Source organism: Ascaphus truei, chromosome 1 (assembly GCF_040206685.1).
Source record: "Ascaphus truei isolate aAscTru1 chromosome 1, aAscTru1.hap1, whole genome shotgun sequence".
Taxonomy (NCBI): Eukaryota; Metazoa; Chordata; class Amphibia; order Anura; family Ascaphidae; genus Ascaphus; species Ascaphus truei.
In genome coordinates, this window is record NC_134483.1 from 533,055,934 (window position 1) to 533,076,965 (window position 21,032).

At 39.4% G+C, this 21,032-nt stretch overlaps 1 protein-coding gene and 1 long non-coding RNA gene across 2 annotated transcripts in view; both read left to right on the forward strand.

The window, feature by feature from the left end:
- Window positions 1-21,032, forward strand: part of ATRN (attractin) — a 209,501-nt gene that overhangs the window by 15,521 nt on the left and 172,948 nt on the right. Inside the window, exons 2-3 of the mRNA XM_075572654.1 lie at window positions 6,088-6,171; window positions 8,606-8,719. Coding sequence (XP_075428769.1) covers window positions 6,088-6,171; window positions 8,606-8,719 — 198 coding nt within the window. The remainder of the gene's footprint in view (window positions 1-6,087; window positions 6,172-8,605; window positions 8,720-21,032) is intronic.
- Window positions 8,732-19,486, forward strand: LOC142467223 (uncharacterized). Its single transcript, XR_012788310.1, has 3 exons — window positions 8,732-14,490; window positions 17,748-17,891; window positions 18,027-19,486. It is a non-coding gene; the product is annotated as an uncharacterized LOC142467223 (long non-coding RNA).

Consider the following 21,032-nt stretch of genomic DNA (forward strand, 5'->3'; position numbering starts at 1 on the left):
GGTTACCTCTCTTTGTCAAGTATGTCCTGGACACATTTATGATAACCATACATGGTTACATTAAGTGAACAGGGTTATACATTATATTTAAAGACATTGCATGAACACTTATAGGCGTATATAACAGTTGCAGACCAGATTAAAATGTGAGACCGTTTATTGAAAGAACTTAGACTGGTGGTGGCTTTGAGACTAAAACGTAGATTGTTCCTGTTGTGAGGTGCACGGTAACAGGAGCGTCCTGATTGTTTTTTGTTGAATCTTGGGACCGTGAACTCTCTTGGAGTCTGATCTCAGGTGATGAGAGCTGCATGTGGTAGTGGTGAGGAGCTTGTTCAGATAGACAGGTAGCTTTGCCCAGAAAGTATTTGAAGGCAAGACTGTAAAAATCCACTTTGGCTCTCTTGAATCTAGGCACAATCTATTTCTTGGAGCATGTTGCAGTAATGTGTTTTAGCTACATTGTAAGACAAAGCTTCATATTGAGTTGTAGAGGGTGTCTAGTTTGCCAAGATGAGTTAAAGGTGCTGAACCATATACCCTATCCCCATAGCCTATAATTGGCATCTGCTGTGCGATTGGCTTTCTGACCAGCGGGCTTAGGGAGCATTTGTTCCTATAAAGTACACCTAGTTGGGCATAGGTTTTGGATATCGGGGTATCAATGTGCATCCCAAATATTAAATGGGAGTGAAACCGCATGAACAGATATTTAAAACGATTGTTTTTTTTCTTTCTGTAACTCACTCCATCATTGGTAGCTTTAGAAATTGTAGCTGTGGTCCCATATACCATTGTTAGTCTTGTCCATGTTTAAAAACTGTGTTTTGGGAGATCCAGTTTTCAAGTGTTGAAAAATCGTATTGAAGTACGTGTTAAAGGTTAGAGAGGCTAGTGCTGTGTGCATATAAGATTGTCATCTGCATACATGTGCATTTTTGCTCACTTATAAACTGTAGGTAGATCATAATGAGGACTGACAAGAGTAGGAGTAGTTACAAGGGGTCGGTGTTGGAGCCGATAGAGAAATATTATCTACTTAATAGGAAGGAGGAGAACCTGTTTAATGCGTGTTCCCCTATTCCAGAGCATTGGAGCATGTTTAACAATATAACATGATCAACAGTATCAAAAGCCGTTGCATAATGTAGGAATATTTCACCAGTAAGTTGTTCCATTTCACACTGGATTTCATTGCAAAATTTTTGGAGGGTAGTTACCGTGAAGTGTTTTGGGCAAAATCCAAATTGGAGTTGGCTAAGGAAATTTTGTCTTGGTATAATAATTGGTTAATTGAAAGTGGACACATTTTTCCATGATGTTGGATAGTATTACGAGAAGAGAGATTGCCCTGTAGGTGGAGACAGCATATTTGTCCCCACTTTTGAAGATTGGGACAACTCTGGCAGTATTCCAGTCTTGGGGATATGGCCTGCAGACAAAATAGTTGATTAGCGAAGCAAGTGGTTTGGCAATGGCTGGGGCACCAAATCGTGGGAACTTTGATTTGTTGTAGGTCGGGCCCACATCGGCTGTTTAGCTTTTTGAGCAGCGCATGTGTAATCTCCTTTAGATACGGGGACAAATTGAAAATTGTGAGCACTGTGTTGGAAGAGGGTGAGGCTGTAGGGGTTCTCACAGATTGAGCTTCATGTTTGTACTTTGGGTTGGGCTTTGGCAATAGGGAAGTAGCACATCATCACACAAAGTATTTATTGAATGTGTGTCATTTGTCAGTAATTTCATCTTTTTTGATATTGGATGGATTTTGTTGGCTGGAATATAGTGTTGATGACCTTTCAGAAGTTTGCTGGATTTTATGTATTTTGGTGAAGATTGTAAGAGTAATTTTTGGCTTTTGTGTGCCTTGTTTGCCTTGTGCATGTATTTCGCAGGCATCTGTTGCTTTTTCAGATCCTTGGTAGTGCCAGGTTCTTGGTGTCACAGCCCCTTCAGGGTAAACAAAATGGCTGTTCAAATCTCCTGTTTCATGTTGGCCAAATGGGAAGCTGCAACATCATCCATTCCGGTTTGCAATTTGATGGGCTTTTTTAAAATCCCCTATAGAAACCATTAAGTGATACGCTGGATAACTTCTCACGTACCAGGCGGTCCACCTGTGCTAAAATAAACATGGTTATAGTCTGTTTCCCGCCTTGTGTAAAACAAATACAAATAATGTAAAAAAAGGGTTGGTGCTTTAAGAGTAAGATCACAATTTTGAGACAAACACAGGAAGTCAAAGCCGTAAATATAGAACACCAATTATTTTTGTTGCCGCCTTATCCCAAATAATGTAACATATTTAATCAAACTGTCAGATAATTTCCGCTACTGGACTAAAGGTTTAGAAATCTGATTGCTACACCCAAGTGGTAAAGTAAAGGATATAGAGTGGTAAAATGGCACCTGATTGGCAGACTCTGCATGATAGCTGAAAGCAAAGGACAATGTTTAAAACGTATCTAAAAATATGTATACATGTCAGATGTAAATCAATCATTCTGGTCGTTTGTAGCACTACATGTGTATACATATACACTGACACACGGGCAAAACGGTAAGAAACATATTGAGCAGCAGTGCTCCCTCACTGACAGCTCTGAATGTTAGTATGTGCATCTGTGACACGCTGACCTGCCTCCCTGTCCCTGATCGTCATCATTGAGAGCAGGGGTGGGCTGAGTCCTGTAACGATCAAAGCCACTGCTACCCACTCTCCTTCCCCCACCCCAGAGTAAGCAGCACAGTGCTGAATGGCCTGTCAGTCACTGCTTCAGCCGTGTCATTGCGTGCCCTGTGCCGCCCCCCCATCTTTGTTCTATTTCTGCAACAGTGGGGGACACCGAGCATTTGAAAGGGTATATAGGCATCCCCCACATTAACGTACGCAATGGGACCGGAGCATGTATTTAAAGTGAAAATGTACTTAAAGTGAAGCACTGCCTTTTCCCCACTTATCGATGCATGTACTGTACTGCAATCGTCATATACGTGCATAACTGATGTAAATAACACGTGTGTAACAGGCTCTATAGTCTCCCCGCTTGCGCACAGCTTCAGTACAGGTAGGGAGCAGGTATTGCTGTTCAGGACGTGCTGACAGGCGCATGCGTGAGCTGCCGTTTGCCTATTGGGCGATATGTACTTACTTGCGAGTGTACTTAAAGTGAGTGTACTTAAAGCGGGGTGTGCCTGTACATCAATTTATAGCTGAGGGCACTTAACATGCTTTCTGCATTGCAGGACACAAAAAAGGTCAAAAAGTCTTAACTTATGTTGCGGAGACTGAGGGCTTTCAATATGTTGTGATTTCACGATGACCCAATATCTAACATTTTTGTAAAACTTTACAAATTGTGCAAAAAGCACCAACATTTGGGAATAAATTATGCTTGCTTCTTAAGCACTAGGTAGCAGTTCGTTTTGAATGAAAACGCAGCAAGAAGTGTAATGTTCAGGTCCGATTTATCAAGCAGTGTTAGAAAAACAGTTGTCGGTATCTCTAACAGGCGCCAGAGAAAACGTTAAGCGTGATTAATCAAATACAGCAAACTATTATGAATTTACAAGGATGCATGTGACAAAGATGAAAGCGGAAATTGCGTGCAAAATGTACAAATGTTTTTATATTGACTTACTACATGGCACTGCACTTTTTTATATTTCAAATGAACCAAACCAAGCTTTGTTCCTTTTTAAGGAAGTAACTTCTGATTGTCTACAATATGACTATTTTTGTTTATAAGCGAAGTTGATGGACGCGTGATAATAATGCAAAATACAATAAATTACTCATTTTTACTTCAATCGTTGGGCTTTGGGTGAGAAGTTTACTGTGAATGCACAAGTTCAGATTCTTAAATTTATTGGATTTTTATATAGATATTTTGCTTAAAGCTGCAGTTCAGTCAATATCCTGCATGTGTGTTTTTTTTTAATAAATCAGTTCTATAGTAAGAAAAAATACTTTTAGCATTTTCTGTTTTTTAAAAAACAACTTTGAAAGACCAATTTTCTTGTATTCAATTTTAACAGCCATTTGCTAAGGCACTGCCCCTTCATGTCCTGTCACAAGCCCTGGCACACCCCTCTGTCAGCCCTGCCCTCCGTCTAGCACTTGTCAGTGCAGGAGTGCTCATGAATATTCATGAGCTTCCACTGCCAGTCAAGCAGAATATAAACAAATCCCAGCTTTTAATATGTCACCAAATTTCGACCTATCAATACATGGAAAACGAATTGACCTGCAGCTATACAGTTCTTTAGCTAATTAGAGATTGCACACACAAAACTATTGAAGTAAAAAAATAAATGTAAAAAAAAAAAAAGACTGAACTGCAGCTTTAAAATTAAAAAGTGGAAGTTTTTCAGAGCACTTTATTTTGATATATTAGAGGTTTTCTTTTCTTTTTGTCCTTTAGGGAATAATCCTGGTGCTACTCCTGAATTTAGGAGCAGCGTCAGTCATTAAAGCTTTAAAGCGGAGATTCACGAGGTACCCAAGCAGGTGTTAGCTTCCATCGGATTGAAAGCTGGTTTAAAGCGATAACCCATATTGGTGCTTGGTGAATGTCCCCCTAAATTGTTTCTGTGAAACTTATGTGCTGATTAAAAATTTTTTTTTAAAAAAAAGTGTATTCGCGCGTATATGTATAGTAAATAGAAATAGCTGCGATAGTACAGAATACATTATTGCTTCACTATTGGGTGATACCCTTTTTTTTTTTTTTTGGATTAGCAATTATGACAGGCTTTTGAGAGTTATCATTCATCCTCAGGACAGCATTTAACACGGATATAAATTCCAAGGTAATCTAAGGCATGTGACGTGGAGGGCGCGACCCGCGGGTGGCGCGCGGTTTACAGAGGCCCAGCGTGCTTCCCGAAGGTACTTTACGTGCCGGGGGAGCTGCAGGGCCTCTGTAAACCTGACTTACCTTGGCTCCGGCGGCTCCTTAGACGCATAGCCATGGCAACGCGGCCTCAAATGACACTGTGCGGTAATGTGACGTCACGTTGCTATGGCAACGTGATGTCATGCTGCTGGAGCCTAGGTAAGTGGGGGTGGGGGTGCCGCGGGGAGAGGGAAACTGCCGGCATGGGGCGCAGGGGAAAAAGTTTGCGTTCCCCTGGCATAGAGAAGTAATTGCAGAGGGGAATAGTAACTAAACAGACAGGACAATAAATGGATGAAAGGGATAGTGTGAAATGTGGAGAACATGTGGGACCATATATACATCAGCAGTATGAGGGGTGCAGGGGGGAGAAAGGGGTAAGTTGTAAACTTAACACAGGCAGGAAGAAACATTACACAAAATTCTGAGGGTGTGCATCGCCGTGCCATATTGGCATGGTGTTTCTTTTGGTGTAAGTGTGATTATTTTGCGTTGAAATAGTTTTTGTTCTTGAGCATTTAAACATTCCTTTTCAGGATTTGTATTAAGTAATTTGTGGAATGATCTGGCTGTGAGAAGTTGTGTCCCACTCTTCCTCCTTCATGGTGTTATTTTCTCTGTGCAGGTTCATTCTAGTTTTTGGCTGGTTTCACCGATGTAGCATCCCATTTCACATATGCTGCAGTGAATCCCATATACCACATTCCTGGATGTGCAGCAGTATGATCCTTTCACATTGTGTGATCATGTTTGTGATTGGCTATTGGACTTTGGCATATATATATCTGCAGCGTGTAATGTTGGACGTTTTTCTGCCATTCAAAAGCCTTGTTATGAAATTTTCTGTTGACAAAATATATTTAGTTTATTCAATTTATATTTATAGCAATGTCCATCAAGGTCTTATTTTGGTATTAGTGTCAGTCTGTTTTGGATGTGACTATGAATAAATAAGGTGTTTTGCGAGGAGTTATAGGCACACATTATAATTGATGCATCAAAGTACAGGTATGTGTCTGGTTTTGTCCCTTTTTATTGTACCTGTATTAAAAATACTCAGAAGGGTTAAGAAGATTGGTGCCTTTCTGCCTAAATAGTAGAGCCAAATGTTACCCATTTCTAATGACCTGCTTCTAATGAACTTGTTGCACAGTCCACTCCATTTATTTTCTTTTTTTTTTTTCTTTAGGTTAACGGGACCTAGTGGATTTGTGACGGATGGACCTGGAAACTATAAATATAAAACTAAATGTACATGGCTTATTGAAGGAAGGTAACTATTGTACAGTGTTTCTGTTCACTACATACATATACATTTTGCTTCGTCATTTATTTGCTGTACAGCTTGATCAAACGAATAGAGCATGCACTGTACAGCTAGTCATCCTAAAGATTTGAATGAAAGCCGTGAATTGTTTATTTTGAAGTTCAAAGGAATAAGTGCTGATATGAATCAGTTTCTTAAAATGTGAACATTAAAAACAAATTCTGTATTATAACTTTTGATCCACCCTGTGATTGCCTTTGACAGCAGCAGTGTCGGATTTATTATGCAAATGTATTGTATTTAATCTGTCATGGCATGTATTCCACCTGCGCTCTCTGATCTTTGTGTCGGAAGTAACTATTAAACATGTAGGAAGAGACATAATGAAGGGACTGTTGGGATTTGCTTTGCAGTAATTAGTGCTTAGTGGAAGAAAATGCAGATAGGTTTTTCAAGCCTCTTTGCATAACCTTATAGTAAGCCAAAACATTAAACAAGCTGGACATCTACTGCATTGCAAATGCTAGTAGTTGAGTGGAAAGGGTATTGCCCCGTGAGAGAATATACTCTGATCTAATATGTAAGCTGTTTTATGCATGTTCACATTGACAGAAGCGAACCTTCAGCCTCCAGAGTTTAATGTTTGGCAAGTCCTTGTCTTTAAAGCTTTCATTGGAGTATTTTTAAACACAAATAAAAAGTAATCCCTCTGACACCTGGGTTTTTTCATTTGAGATTAATATGAAGTTTGGATATGTAATCCTCTTGGAGAAGTATAGGTATGACATTCTGCATAGTATGTTATGTGTAATGTCTTTTGGACCCGAATTCCTCCCATGGTCCATGCTGCCCTAGTCAGGGATCATTTGAGAAAGCAGTTGATGGAAAATCCACAAGTGATAGTTTGTGCAAGGCGATAGGTTTTATTTTTTAATTTTTTTAAAATGACAAATTAACTCATTTGGATTTAAGGGATTATAGAAGTAAGGGTTTTAACCATGAAACGGAGACATTCAGAAAGTTTTCTTAAGTTCTAAGTACTGCCAAAGTGAAATAATTTACTGAGCACCTTTTCCTGCATTTACATTTAGTTTAAAATCGGTCGTCTAATGTATTTACAAGGTTAATTATGTAAACTCATTTAGAACATTTTATCAGCCATTACATGTACTGTAATTCGAAAACATAACCTTTGTCTTATTTTGTTCAACTGCTTCTTTTGCTTGGACTTTGGTTGATCGTGTTGTGCAATGATTAACTTTTCTTCTGCCTTTATCCAAGTTGTGCTACGTAGCAGCTGCTAAATGTAAGCAATGATGTAGTGCGACCTTTTTTTTGTTTTAAGTATCTAGACCTTGGATTGTAGAGGAACCCAATATTTTAACTGCCTGCAGAAAAATAAAGTTTACCTGAAACGATCATGATCATTGTAAACAGGATTTAGTTTAATTATTGGTCTCATTTGGACTTTAAACCTCTAATTTTAGTGTTGTAAAAAAAAGTTCACTATTTGCCAACTAATAGGTATATAGAAACGTTACTGGTTGCATAATGGCCACTTTAGTGTGTGTGTGTCCCTTCCAGTTATTTATTTTGTTACTGTTTAATCACATTATCTTTTCTGCTATGGAAGGAAACAGCAGCCATTTACAAAAGTGGGACATTCTCAAGCAGCTAGGGGAATCAATATAAGAACCCAGGGAAGAGATATTTTAATGATTCTAACAGACGTTTGGATAATGCTTAGGTTTTTTAAATTTGTTTTTAAACAAAATTGAATTACATATATTGAATGTGTTCAGAATGCAGCACTTCTGTACTGCTAATACTAGTTTTGTAAATATAATTGTATATTCCGTGTAAAAGTCATCTTTACAGCAAATTAAGATTAGTCAAAGAAATACACATTTTTCACACCATGAAGTTCACACTACATAGCATTCCTCGGTAAGCACTAGAAATGCACGCATGCGGTATTTATTGATTAAATATAAATGTGCTGAGCAACTTTTTGTTTGCATGAAAATTATCGTTAACCCCAGACTGTTTAAAAATGTTTTTAATAAGTAATGCTAGTTGATAATAATAATAGCATGTTCTTGTATAGCGCTGCAAGTTGTACGCAGCACTTTACAGAGACATTTTGCAAGCTGAGGTACCTGCCCCGTGGAGCTTACAATCTATTCTTTGGCGCCTGAGGCACAGGGAGATAAAGTGACTTGCCCAAGGTCACAAGGAGCCGACACCGGGAATTGAACCAGGCTCCCCTGCATCAAACTCTCAGTGGCAGTCAGTGTCTTTACTCACTGAGCCGCTCCTTCTCCTGATCCCGCAATCAAATATCTTGAACTTTATAAATAAGTATTTGATGGAAAAGTAAAGACAATTAAAATAGAGCAATTCGTATTTGTTTAAAGTATCAACTTTTGTTTATTTGTAGACCAAATACTGTGTTGCGACTTCGTTTCAATCACTTTGCGACTGAATGCAGTTGGGACCATCTTTACGTTTACGATGGCGATTCGGTATATGCACCGTTGGTTGCGGCCTTCAGGTAAGATTTTGTTTGTGTCGTCTTTGTTAAGCATCAGAAACAAATGATTAACTTTTTGAAAAATCTTAACGGATCTGCATGTGTTTAAACGTTTCATTCACACATGTTTTTTTTCTTCCTTGGGAGGTGGGCACTAATGCTCTGTGTTCACATTGGGTTTTCACATAGTTGTTCCTTACTTAGTTTTCCTGCAAGTCCATTTTTAACTAGGGCACATTTTTAAGCAAAGCATTTCCGTAGCTCAAACTCATCCTTTTGCAGACTTGCCATAATACAGTACCTTCATACTATCCCTACATACTATTTTTAGATTGTAAGCTCTTTGGGGCAGGGAATCCTTTTTCTAATTACTTTTGTTTCTAACTTTTATTACCATTTTATTTTGTTGCGTCTATTCCTGCTGTGAATGCTAAATACATGGGGGGCGCTATACAAATACATACACTCCAAAATGTAGATGCTTCTTATAAATAGAATATAATGCTTTGGTTTATGCTCTTCGGAGAAGTGGGCACGAGTGCCAGAGGGGTCGTTGCACTCTTGCACTACACCTCTGGTACTCAAAGGATTAATGTCGAGGCCTAACTGACAATGCACTACTGAGCCCATAATGGCCTACAGCAAAATGTAGTCACCAGCTTGGTAATGGGGTCCCAAAGTTTGAGCAATGGACCCTGTTCTACCTCACTACTAGAGCCATACTATGAAAGTTTTATTTTTTTTGCCAGATGCAACAGAACAGTACAGAGAAAAGAGCAATGTAAGCTGCTGACTATTGCTCAACAATGGGACTGTAAAATATGCGCCAACTACTGTCACACTGCATTATGGCTGAGAGGACCTCGGGCAGGGAAGGGGTTAAAGAAATGAGCATTGTTGCGATAAGGTAGATGGAGGATATAGGAGAATTAAAATCAAAAAGGTGTGAAACAGAATAAACAAAAATAGAAAGGCTCAGTGAGCATGTTAATCTGTGAACTACCACTTTGGCACGTGCAGTATAGAATTTACCCCTGTGTGATTTTGAGCTGGGTTCTTGCTCAACTTGGCTTCATTTCATCTGGTAACACACTCCAATTACACCCTGGTGAACTGACGTCAGTTTGTGACGTCAGTTTGTGACGTCAGTTTGTGACGTCAGTTTGTGACGTCAGTTTGTGACGTCAGTTTGTGACGTCAGTTTGTGACGTCAGTTTGTGACGTCCGTTTGTGACGTCCGTTTGTGACGTCCGTTTGTGACGTCCGTTTGTGACGTCCGTTTGTGACGTCCGTTTGTGACGTCCGTTTGTGACGTCCGTATTTTGAAATTCAAAGTGTTGCCTCTAACGTGAAAGAATGAACCCACTATATATTTCACATTTGCACCATTACTGTGCTCTCCTCTGTTGCCTTCGTCTGCTCTATCAATGTATACTTATTCCTCCCAACCCACTATTTCAATGTCCAATTTTTCCACATAGCCCTCCTTATTGCAGTGGGACCCTTTCTGCAGCCACAAATTGCATCTCATTCTCACCAGCCACGCCCACCCTCCCCCATAATGAATCTCCTACGGCCTCTTCCCCTCTCTGTTCCTGCTGTATGGTGACCTCCCCAAATCCCCAGAATAAGACATGTTGCCAATGTTCTTGCAACTATTAACACAATGCTCTGTGTTCCACTGAAACAAATGTGAAAGCACTCACAACAGTGCTGCCAGGTGTTTTTTTTTTTTTTTTTTTTAAACATTCATGATTTAATTGGTGCAATAACTATTGATGCATCTCTATACTCATGCTATCGCATCATGTCACTTGCAGAACTTTTTGTACCTAACGCTGTAAAACTCTAATCTTGTCCACATTCCCTCCCTCTATTTATTTCCCCCGAGATTTCTATGGAATGTGCACTGTTTAACTAACAAACTGCTGCTAATTACCCTTTTTCTTTCCACTTCTTTTAACCTTCTGGCCTGCGACATGGCCTGCTAACACCGCCTCACTGCTCAAATGTCCTGTGGTAACTTCTTCCGTCATACCTTCAGATCTGGTGGCAAACATGGTGGGAAGAAGAAATCCTTCTCGCTCTTTGGTCATTCTCTTCCTTTTGAAGCACACTTTGTATGTTCTACCATGCCTGTCTCTGTATTGCTGTCCTATATCACCCACCTGGTTCTACCTCCCAGTTTTTGGATAACATTGCCTGGCTTTCACTCCTGATTGGCCCCTCATTTTTGCTGACCGTTAACATTCCTATTGACAACCCAAACGGCCCAGCTGTTTCTAAACTCCTCTCCTTAATCTCTTCCTTTTGGTGTCACCCAGTGTGCTAATTCTTACTTAATGTGCTAGTCACTCACTTGACCTTGCATTTTCTCGTGTTGTCTCCCTCCTACAGCACACCATATCCAGTCTGACCACGACATTTCCCTCTTCCTTCTGCCATGCCCACTCCCCAACTAAATAGAGTTCTTAGATCTCAGCATCTGTACAAACGCGTCTCTCCTCTCTTACCTGCCCAGCATTAGCGACCTCCCCTGTGTAAAAGTTCACTTTGACAGTCACTCACTCCTGCCTCAGTAGTGGCACACTGGTCAAACGCACTGCCTCCAGAGGTGCTCATGTAGTACTGAAAAGTCAATGGAGGAAATCTCACTCCCAATCAGATTTTATATAGTGCAAATTAATTTGTCTGTATAACCTACAATGCTGCCTTCTATCTAAACAAATCTATTTATATTCTTGGATCTACTCTGTACTCAAATCCTCAATGCTTGTTCTCCACTTTAAACTTCCTTCGCTTCCCACTATTTTCGCCTTCACTGCACAGCTTTAAAAATAAATAAATCTAAGTAATGACTTACACAGACTACCACGCTAGTGCCACCTCTGTCCCCAACGCTACATTTATCACAGCACCTAGTACTAAAAAGAAGTCTCTCTCCTCTTCACCCCCTATAATCTGTTCTTTATCTTAGTCCTTTACATCTTCTGGCACCCCCTCCACCACAATCATTAATACTTTGACCGATCTCTATCCTCAACACTGGCTCATTTTCTTACTGTCCAGCATGCCTTTCTAAAATAAAAACGTTTTTTTCTTTTTCACTTTTTGGTGCTCTAATCATTAGGACAATGATGCTATCCTGACGGTGTGACACTGACGTGTTTGCAGTACTGTACAAATTTTTTTTGCAGGTTGATATTACAATTGATTTAATGTTGGTGTTCGAGGCACAAGAAGATAGTGTCTTGCCTAAGGTAACAGGGAGCCAACATAGGGATTTAAATCTCCCTTCTCACATTTGCTTCCAAACTACTTGAACGCCTGTATTATAACCACATATTATACTTTCTTTCCTCCAGCTCTGTCATTAATGGTTTAATTTGTATTCTGCCCTAACCACTCCACGGTGACGGCTAACAAAAATTGCCAATGTCCACCTCAAGGCAAAAAGGCTTCTCCTGCTCCCTCCCCTCCAGTGTTTCTTTTCCTGTTCCCACCTTATCTCCACTCCCACTCAATTTTGGTGTTCACGATGGCTCTGTTCTAGGAACTTTTATCTTTGTTCTACCACCTATGTTGAAGACTCAAATCTACCTGTTTTCATCTTAACTCTTCCTCTCTCCATATTAATTTTTCCATTTCCTTCTGGATGTCCTACCTCAAAATGAACATGTCTGAATCAGAATTCATTATACCTCCTGATTTTGACCCCGTGTCTAACTTATCGCTGATATTGAATAACTGCAGTTTCCATCCATAACCATGAGCCAGATGTCTAGATATCATACTTCACTTCTCCCTCTTCTTTTTCACACATCCAGTATGTAACCATTCCTGTCACTTCCATCTTTGAAACTGTTGCAGAGAAGAGGAAGTGACACGAGGGAACTTCTGAGCACGGCTTTTATTCAGCCAAAAACATATAGAAAACAAACACAGCTTTGTGTCAGCATAAGAGTTAAATAATATAGTCGCTTAGTAGGGTTGTTTTGTGGGGATCAGTCCTTACTCTTGTTGTTAAGGAGCGATGTGGGTTTTGGGGCCCTTGTTGGCACATCCTAATACAGATCATAAGTGACAATAATCACGATTAGATAGACCCAGGTTCCAGGTGAAGAACTGCAGCTCCCTGTGTGAGTGGTCTCCTCTTCCAGTCGCATCTGGAGGCAGAGACAACCAACTACTACTAGCAGTTGAATTCTTATAAAGCTGCCTGACGGCTACATTCAATTACGGCCTGATTGCCCAGGTAAACTCTGACTGGGTTAACCCTCTTATTGCTGGTTTTAGCAGCCAGAGGTAAGTTTTCCAGGCATAGCTATCACATTGTGACTTCACCCTGTCACAGTTATATTGTAAAAATATCCCCGCCACCCAATCCACCAGTATTCCAATTCATGGACATTTAATATTCCCCTTTCCAACTGTCCCTATCAGTCTGTCTTCAATTCTGCTGCGATGCTCCTCTACCTCGCCAACTGTTGTGCATCACTGCAAATCTCTGCACTGACTAACCATACCAGACAATCAATTTCAAGGTTTTGGCTTTCGCTACAAAGATCTCAATGACACGGCCCCTCTCTACAAAACAAATCTAATGCCTGAGTACTCTCCACTCGACTAATGACCTATGGCTCTCCTCACTCATTTCCTCTTTGGTATGCACCCCACCCTGGCACTCCTTAACCTGCACCATCAGATTCTCCCCTGACATTTACACTTTCAAAAGTTTCCTCAAAATCGCCTCTTTTAAAGAGGCCATACCCAGCACCCTCTTGACACACGTACAGTTGATAACATTCTGAGTGCTCTATACACCTGCCTATTTGTAAGCGTGACAAAATATATGTATTTAAAACCAGACAGAACATGAAACACAGACAGAGCTCAGTGCTACATCCAAAGACACTAATACACGGTAGAGTGCCTAAATATCTATCTCCTATCTATCTATCTATCTATCTATCTATCTATCTATCTATCTATCTATCTAATAAAATGGTCTTTTAGTTTAACTCTTTGGCCAAAGTGTTGTAAGCCCTTGAGCCTCTCCATGGCAGACCACGTCTCAAGGGTCCTAACACAAAAATAGATTCTTAATAACCTGTACATTACCAGGAAGAATGATTTTATAATATGTCAAAATTAGTTGCATAGTTCTAAGTCTGATTGAAGCTCTTATTAATCTGTTTAATACTAGGAAAAGCACTCTAATATGAGCTTATAGGGGTCCTGTATGTTTGACAAAATATATGGCAAGTTATACAACCAAACAATTTGTAAAGTTAGTTTTATATTTTGTGCTGTTTCTGTAAACATTGCGACTACTTTTTTGTGGACTTGCCCAGATGGAACTGTATTTCGTGTCCTGACTGATATTACTACAACTAACGTCTCCCCCCCAATGTGTCTTTTCCACTCCATTAGAGACAAGCTTATGTTCTAATATAGTGTTTTGTAATGAATGCGCGATTTACCAGTCGGCTTGTTGGATTCAGTTCCGTACCAAATAAAAATGACTTTTATATTTGAAGTGGAAATATTTCCCATAAATCCTATGTAGTCTTTCATGGGTTCTTAGCTGGTAAATTGTAGATGCCATCAATTTGTGTTTTCATTTGTTCTTTATTATGTACACATTTTACAGAAGTTTATTGTATTGTAGACTAATCTTAGGGTGGCAATGTAACATATGTCACTGTGCCCTGGGTTTATACTGCAATAACGGGATTCTGCAAATGCGCAGAAACACACACGGACAGGCCCCCTCCCAAGAGGAATTCCAAGTGAGTATAAATATAGCAGTGCAAATAGAAACATTTTTAGAAATGTACTGTACCATTTATTATATAAAAAAAACAAATAGAAGTGGAAAACATATAACACATGAATTGTATATAGATAATAATAATATATAATATAGTAACTAATGATTATAAAAAAATTAAGTGGGTGTGTGCCCAGTACGCACATTCAAAGTAAAACTTCTTTGTGTTTCGTCACTGAAATTGTGTATTGATTTGTATCATTTACATTGAATGAGACTTTTGAGAGTAACAGCAATAACATACTATAAAATCCAAAATATATGCATCTTACTTTAGTTAACATAAGTTAATTATATCATGTATTCTAAGTGATTACTATAGAAATTAACACAAATAAATTTATACTCTTTCATTGAATTAAAAACATTGCCATTGCAAATACAATTTCTATGGCAAACCACAAAAGTTTCACTTACAATGCGCGTGCTCGGCGCACACAACTTTTTTTAAAATTTGTTTTTTATAATAAATATCCGCATTATAAGTGTTCGCCTAAATATGTAAGGAATTACTTTCTCATTTAATGAATACAATAAATACATTTGTGTAGGGGTGTTATATGCAAACACAATATTACTGTTTAAAATTTACAGATGGAGGATAGCAGTGTTGGTCCATAGTGGGGGAAAAAAAGCCATTGTAATAAAATACATATAAAAAAAAACAATATTTCGGGAAAAGTAATACCTTTTTAATGGCGAACTGGTGTTTAAAATTTTAATAAGATTGAAAGCTCTGAGGACCACTATGGTCCCTTCAGGCAGATTTTTGCACGAGAAACAAAGCGTGGCATATTTATGAAAAGCTCCCAGCATACTAAGGCGGAAGATCCAGGTGTTTATTTAGTGTAGCAGCAATGCGAAGTGTGAGTGGCTCAGGAGTGAAGGTGCTGAGGTGGCTGCTCTATAGGAAGTCTAAATATCGGGATGTCTCATTACCTAGCATGCTTGCATTGAAGTAAAGGAAGTTATGGTGCAATGTATTTATATAGAGTAATGAGAAATTAACTTCTTATCCCAGTTAAAATGTAGTCCAGGGGTGCACAAAATTTTCGGCAGGGGAGGCCTGCCTTCTTACTCAAGGCGTTGAAATGAAATGTTGGGGATCGCGCGAGGCCGCCGTGCCCGATGCGACACCATGGCAACCCGGCTTCAAATGACATTGCAGGGTCATGTGACGTTGCATTGCCATAGCAATGTGATATCACATGACCTTATGGCATCATTTGATGCTGGGAGGGGGGGTGAGCTCAAGCAGGGGGGCGCAGGGAGAAAAGTTTGCGCACCTCGTGTAGTCAATCTATGAAATGTTTGATTCCCATGCTTTGTCTTTAAACTAACCATAATGTCAGATTCAAAAGCGCATCAATCACCCATATTAAATCCTCTTAACGTTATTGCGATTTAATAGTTTGGTTTATTGGACACTTATTAGTTAATGGGGGCATATGAGCTTTAGAAACTGCAGAGGTCCATGCTGTTGTATATCGTTCTAGTACTGTATAAGTTAACATTTGGCAAAGGTTTTCGAAGCGAGTTGTTTGCTTGAGAAGCCATGTCATCGGAAGTTGGAGGTGGCATGTTCCTTAAGGTAAATGCTTGCTGTATTGGTTGATTTGCCAAATATTCACTGTGCCAAACCAGTTGGTGTTTACTCAACTAGGTGGCTTTCGTAAGGATTACTCTGCTCCTATTGTTTTTTTTTGTAATCTGAATGTTCCATCTCCAATACATTTACCTCCCGTTTATTATTTTGTCTATCTTCCTCTTGGCTGTGTTACACACAACATTTGATTACACCAAGAATCTTTCAGAATTTTTAGCAATGACTTTGAAAAGGTGAGCAATTATTTTTATGCCTTTAGTCAACTGGTTAAACAAGTTTATTGCATATGTAACGTCAACTTTTCTTGTATGGGAAGTTGTACCTAAAAATCATGCATGAGTCACTGAAGTAATTCCTAGAAAATGAGAATCTGATTGCCAACGATTAGAACCTTTTAAACCCGTAAGGTAAAAAAGTGAAGTACTGTAGTAAACGCTTTCATATGTGACGGAAAACTTGTTTTTGAATTCTCGACCTGATTTACTTTGGCTGTAAATGCGTCATGCTAATCTAATAAAATCAGAATGGTAAAGGGGTCCCTAGTATAAGGAGGGATGCCCTGATCACTCAGAACATGGTATAGGGGTTCTGGGGTTTCTCCAGCTATACATAAGGCTGTGAGGATTTTAAAAGCTAAGTCAGGTTTGCAGTCTGTGAGGAATATGGCTAGTGGGAATTAAAGTGCAGATTCTCATTCTATCCCTCATAACCAAAAGATTTAGACAGATAGCAGTGTAAAGCATATTTTATTAAACTGGTATGTTTAATAAAATATGTTAAATATAAGCTGGGGACTTCCAGGTCCACGGTTCCGAGAGACTCTGTGGCTACCAAGCTTGGTGCCATCAAGTCTGCTCGGTTCTCGGCTCCCAGCTGAGTTGGCCTCAAGTACTCACGTCCTGGGATGAAGGGAAGACATCGGATCACCATTTGCCCCAAGCCAGACTTTGAGGTGCCTAACTCCGTGGGTGTCTTCTGCCTGACAAGTGGCAGAGGTGCCAGGTTGGCGCATGCCCTTGTCAGAATCTGAATTTACGCTTGCCCGGCCTTCATAGACTAGGCTGGTAGGATTCTTCCCACGCTCGGATTGGCTGCAGTATTTCATGAATGAACACTGAAATTCTATTAGAAACCCTGAGCCAATCAGGACGAGAGATTCTAAGCGCCAGAACAGCAGCTGCAAATTTGAAACGACCAAAAGATGCTCTCGGAGAAATAGCAGCGAGCCGGCTTCAGAAATTTAAAGTCCCACTTTTTGGGGCCAAGTTCTGAGAATTGAACGTAGCAGTCGTAGCTAGGATTGCAAGCCGAAAACAGTTCCAGGACATTTGGGACTTAGTCCTGGTCAAGGGATTTCAGCACCTCCGGAAGAAAGGGGGGTGGTGTCAGGAACTTCATGCCGATTTGAGGTCCAGGACGTTTAGGGCCATGTCCCGGTCAACCTAAAGACTTTGTTTTCTGTTCTATTTTACCTAGGAAAGTCTCTAGTTTTGTAGCCACGACCCCCACTATGTGTTTTTTGTCTGTATTTTGTAATCCACTGTGTGTACGTCTGTTTCAATAGTAAAAAAAAAAAAAATTGTAATTTTTTTCTAACTTGTTTTGCTCAGTGAATGATCCCGGTAAAGAAGTGTAAATACCTGGTCTCCCGTGACAATCTGTATTAAGGAAGATCCAACCCTGTGTACCATGCAGCATTGTTGAGGGTGTCAATCCAACTCTCTTGAATTTTTTCTTTGGATATTGATTTAATAGTGAGTATAGATGCTTTTGAAAAGGCAAATTATTAGAAAGTATATTAAATATGGTGGTGATCGTAAAGATTGAGCTGATTAATGTGTTTCAATGGCCAAGAAATTAAGTCATGACGTTGTTTTTGGACCCTACAGGATATAGAAAAATGTCTAAATAAATTTGGAAAGGGCAACCTACTTCAGAATTACATCAGTTCCAAGTAGTCCGTACGCAATCAGTTAATGATACCAGCTCTTCATCTTCATTGGAGGAGAAGGCCCAAGTTCCGATGTAAGCCCAACCCAGGGGATGTGGAGATTGTAAGAAGAAATAGACTAATAGTTTGAGGGGGAGAGAGCGTGGTGGCCCCCGGAGGGAATCCTCAGAGATTGGCGTGCAATGATGGACTGCAACAACTAGCGCATGTTTCCAATGTCTCATTATTTCCCTTGCAAACTCTTCTAGGACAAGATTTTTTTTTCTTTTGCTCTGGTAACTCGTGCTAATAAATATTTATTTTGATTATATTATATTTTGAGAAATGTATACCGTGAATTCATTTTGAAATGCTTCTTTGCTTTTAAAGGTATGAGGGGTTAAAAATATGGGGGCCCCAGAATCCGTGATAAATGCTGAAAAATGTAGGCCTTTTAGAAGAATTGTTGTGCAAGTGTAGACACGGCGCATATAGACACGGCGCATATAGCCACGGCGCATATAGCCACGGCGCATATAGGCATATAGGCATATAGGCATATAGGCATATAGGCATATAGGCATATAGGCATATAGGCATATAGGCATATAGACATATAGACATATAGACATATAGCCACAAGGCATATAGACACAAGGCATATAGACACAAGGCATATAGACACAAGGCATATAGACACAAGGCATATAGACACAAGGCATATAGACACAAGGCATATAGACACAAGGCATATAGACACAAGGCATATAGACACAAGGCATATAGACACAAGGCATATAGACACAAGGCATATAGACACAAGGCATATAGACACGAATATATATATATATATATATATATTTTTTTTTAATATATACATATTTATATATATATATATACATATTTATATACCTCTCCCAGTTGAAGGCATCTGGCCGAAACGCGTAGGAGTGGGTGCTGTAGGCAGGATCCCGTGGTTTGTCCCCTTCTTCGGGACACGTAATTATGTTTTGAGCCATTGCTCTTTGCTTCCTCTATGATATTATGTGTTTTTATGTTTAGGTGACGTGATTTAGGGTATACAGTTTTGGAGTGTGCCTTTCCAAGTTTTTATCCTTTGATCTAATTATTGTACATATGTACTTCACTTTCCAGGGACCATTGTGTATGACTCCCTTGGATTGAGCATTGGATATCATTATCTGTGTACTTGGTTAGAGCTATTTTCTCCTTATTATAGCCCACTTCTGCAGCACTTAGCTTCCCCTTGTATTACATACCCAAGAGTACACACTTCTTCATTTTGAGACATCATGTCCATTTTGATTTGATTGTTAGAGGATGATAGCTTTATTTTACGCACAGGGGATCCATGCTTGATTTTAATTATTCCATGCTTTCTTTTATATTCTTTGTTCTGTGACAGCTTAATCAATAAAATTTGTATTTGTATATTTACTTGGTATACTAGAGTGCTATTATTTGGGGCTTCTTGCTCTTTTTCTCATATCATACATTTATATACATATACATTTATATACATATACATTTATATACATATACATTTATATACATATACATTTATATACATATACATATACATTCATATACATTCATATACATATATATATATATACACACATATACATTTATATATTTATGAAATAAATCAAAGGCTTCCCCTTTACATGGACGCAAATAAAACAATGACCCCGGTTTGAAACTTGTTAAAATTTTTTTTATATATATATATTTATTTATTTATTTATTTGTTACTCCTGTGTGTTTTGGCAATTATTTTTTTTTAACAAGTTTTAAACCGGGGGCATTGTTTTATTTGCGTCCATGTAAAGGGGAAGTCTTTGATTTATTTCATGAGTTTGTAGAGCTTTTTTTCAATTTGGAAAAACTAAAGGTATGTTATGTATGTTATCCTCTCACTATGAACAGAGGCATTTACGGTTTTATGAAAAGGGATACACATTTGGTTCTGAAACGGGCAGATAAGGGTGGCAAGTAGTCTTTAGAGATTAAATATCTGATGGTTTTGGGTACAGTTAGATGATTCCACATTCCCTGTTGACTGATCCTACCTTGACCTTAAACCCTTTCATTGTCAGAGGGGCCACAGTCCACCTGACACTGCAATAGAGCGATCACATAGGGACATCACTGTTGATAGTAATGGAAGATGTCTGCTTTAGTTCTATGTGAGATCTGTGTTCAGCATTCATTCATTCAGAATGGGATCTCGCCTAGAAAACTAGCAAAAAGCTCATGATATAGCTAATAAGTCATGGGGTCCCCTGTCGTGTCGACCCTCATGACGTGGCAGCTACGTCATGGGGTACTCGAGGAGTTTAAAGGCAATTGAAATACCTTTTTGCATTATGCTGAATCTAGTTACATTTGGAGGGAATTTCCTAAAACAGAGGTTTGCAAAGTAGGGGGGGGGGGTGCGCTGAATTTCTGTGGGGCTCGTGGGGGTGGTTGCAGAGGCCACGCACTCTTCCCGAGGCATTTAAATTAAATGCCGGGGGATCGTCTTCATGGCAACGCGACGTCACGCTCCTCAAATGACGCGCGGGTCATGTAACGCGACATCACATGACCCTGCAGCGTCATTTCACACCGCATCAAGTTAAGGGGGGCGCGAGCAGCAGAGGAGGAAAGGCAGGGGGAGCAGCTGCAAAAGTTTGCACTCCCCTGTCCTAAAACATGTATTTTATGCCTTCCAAAATTATACAGACTGCTAGTCCAAAAGGCCATCTGATTTTGAGGCTGGAATAAGTATATTCAGTAAATAATTGGCTTTTCTACAGCCCAAACACACTTTTATATGTTCCTGTGCTCACTCTTCTAGGTGTTTATGGAGGAAGTCTTGCACTACAATTATGAACTTTCTCAATCTTGCCTTTTCTTGAAATTTCTGGAACGGCTTGCATTTATTGCCTTTCTTTGGCAC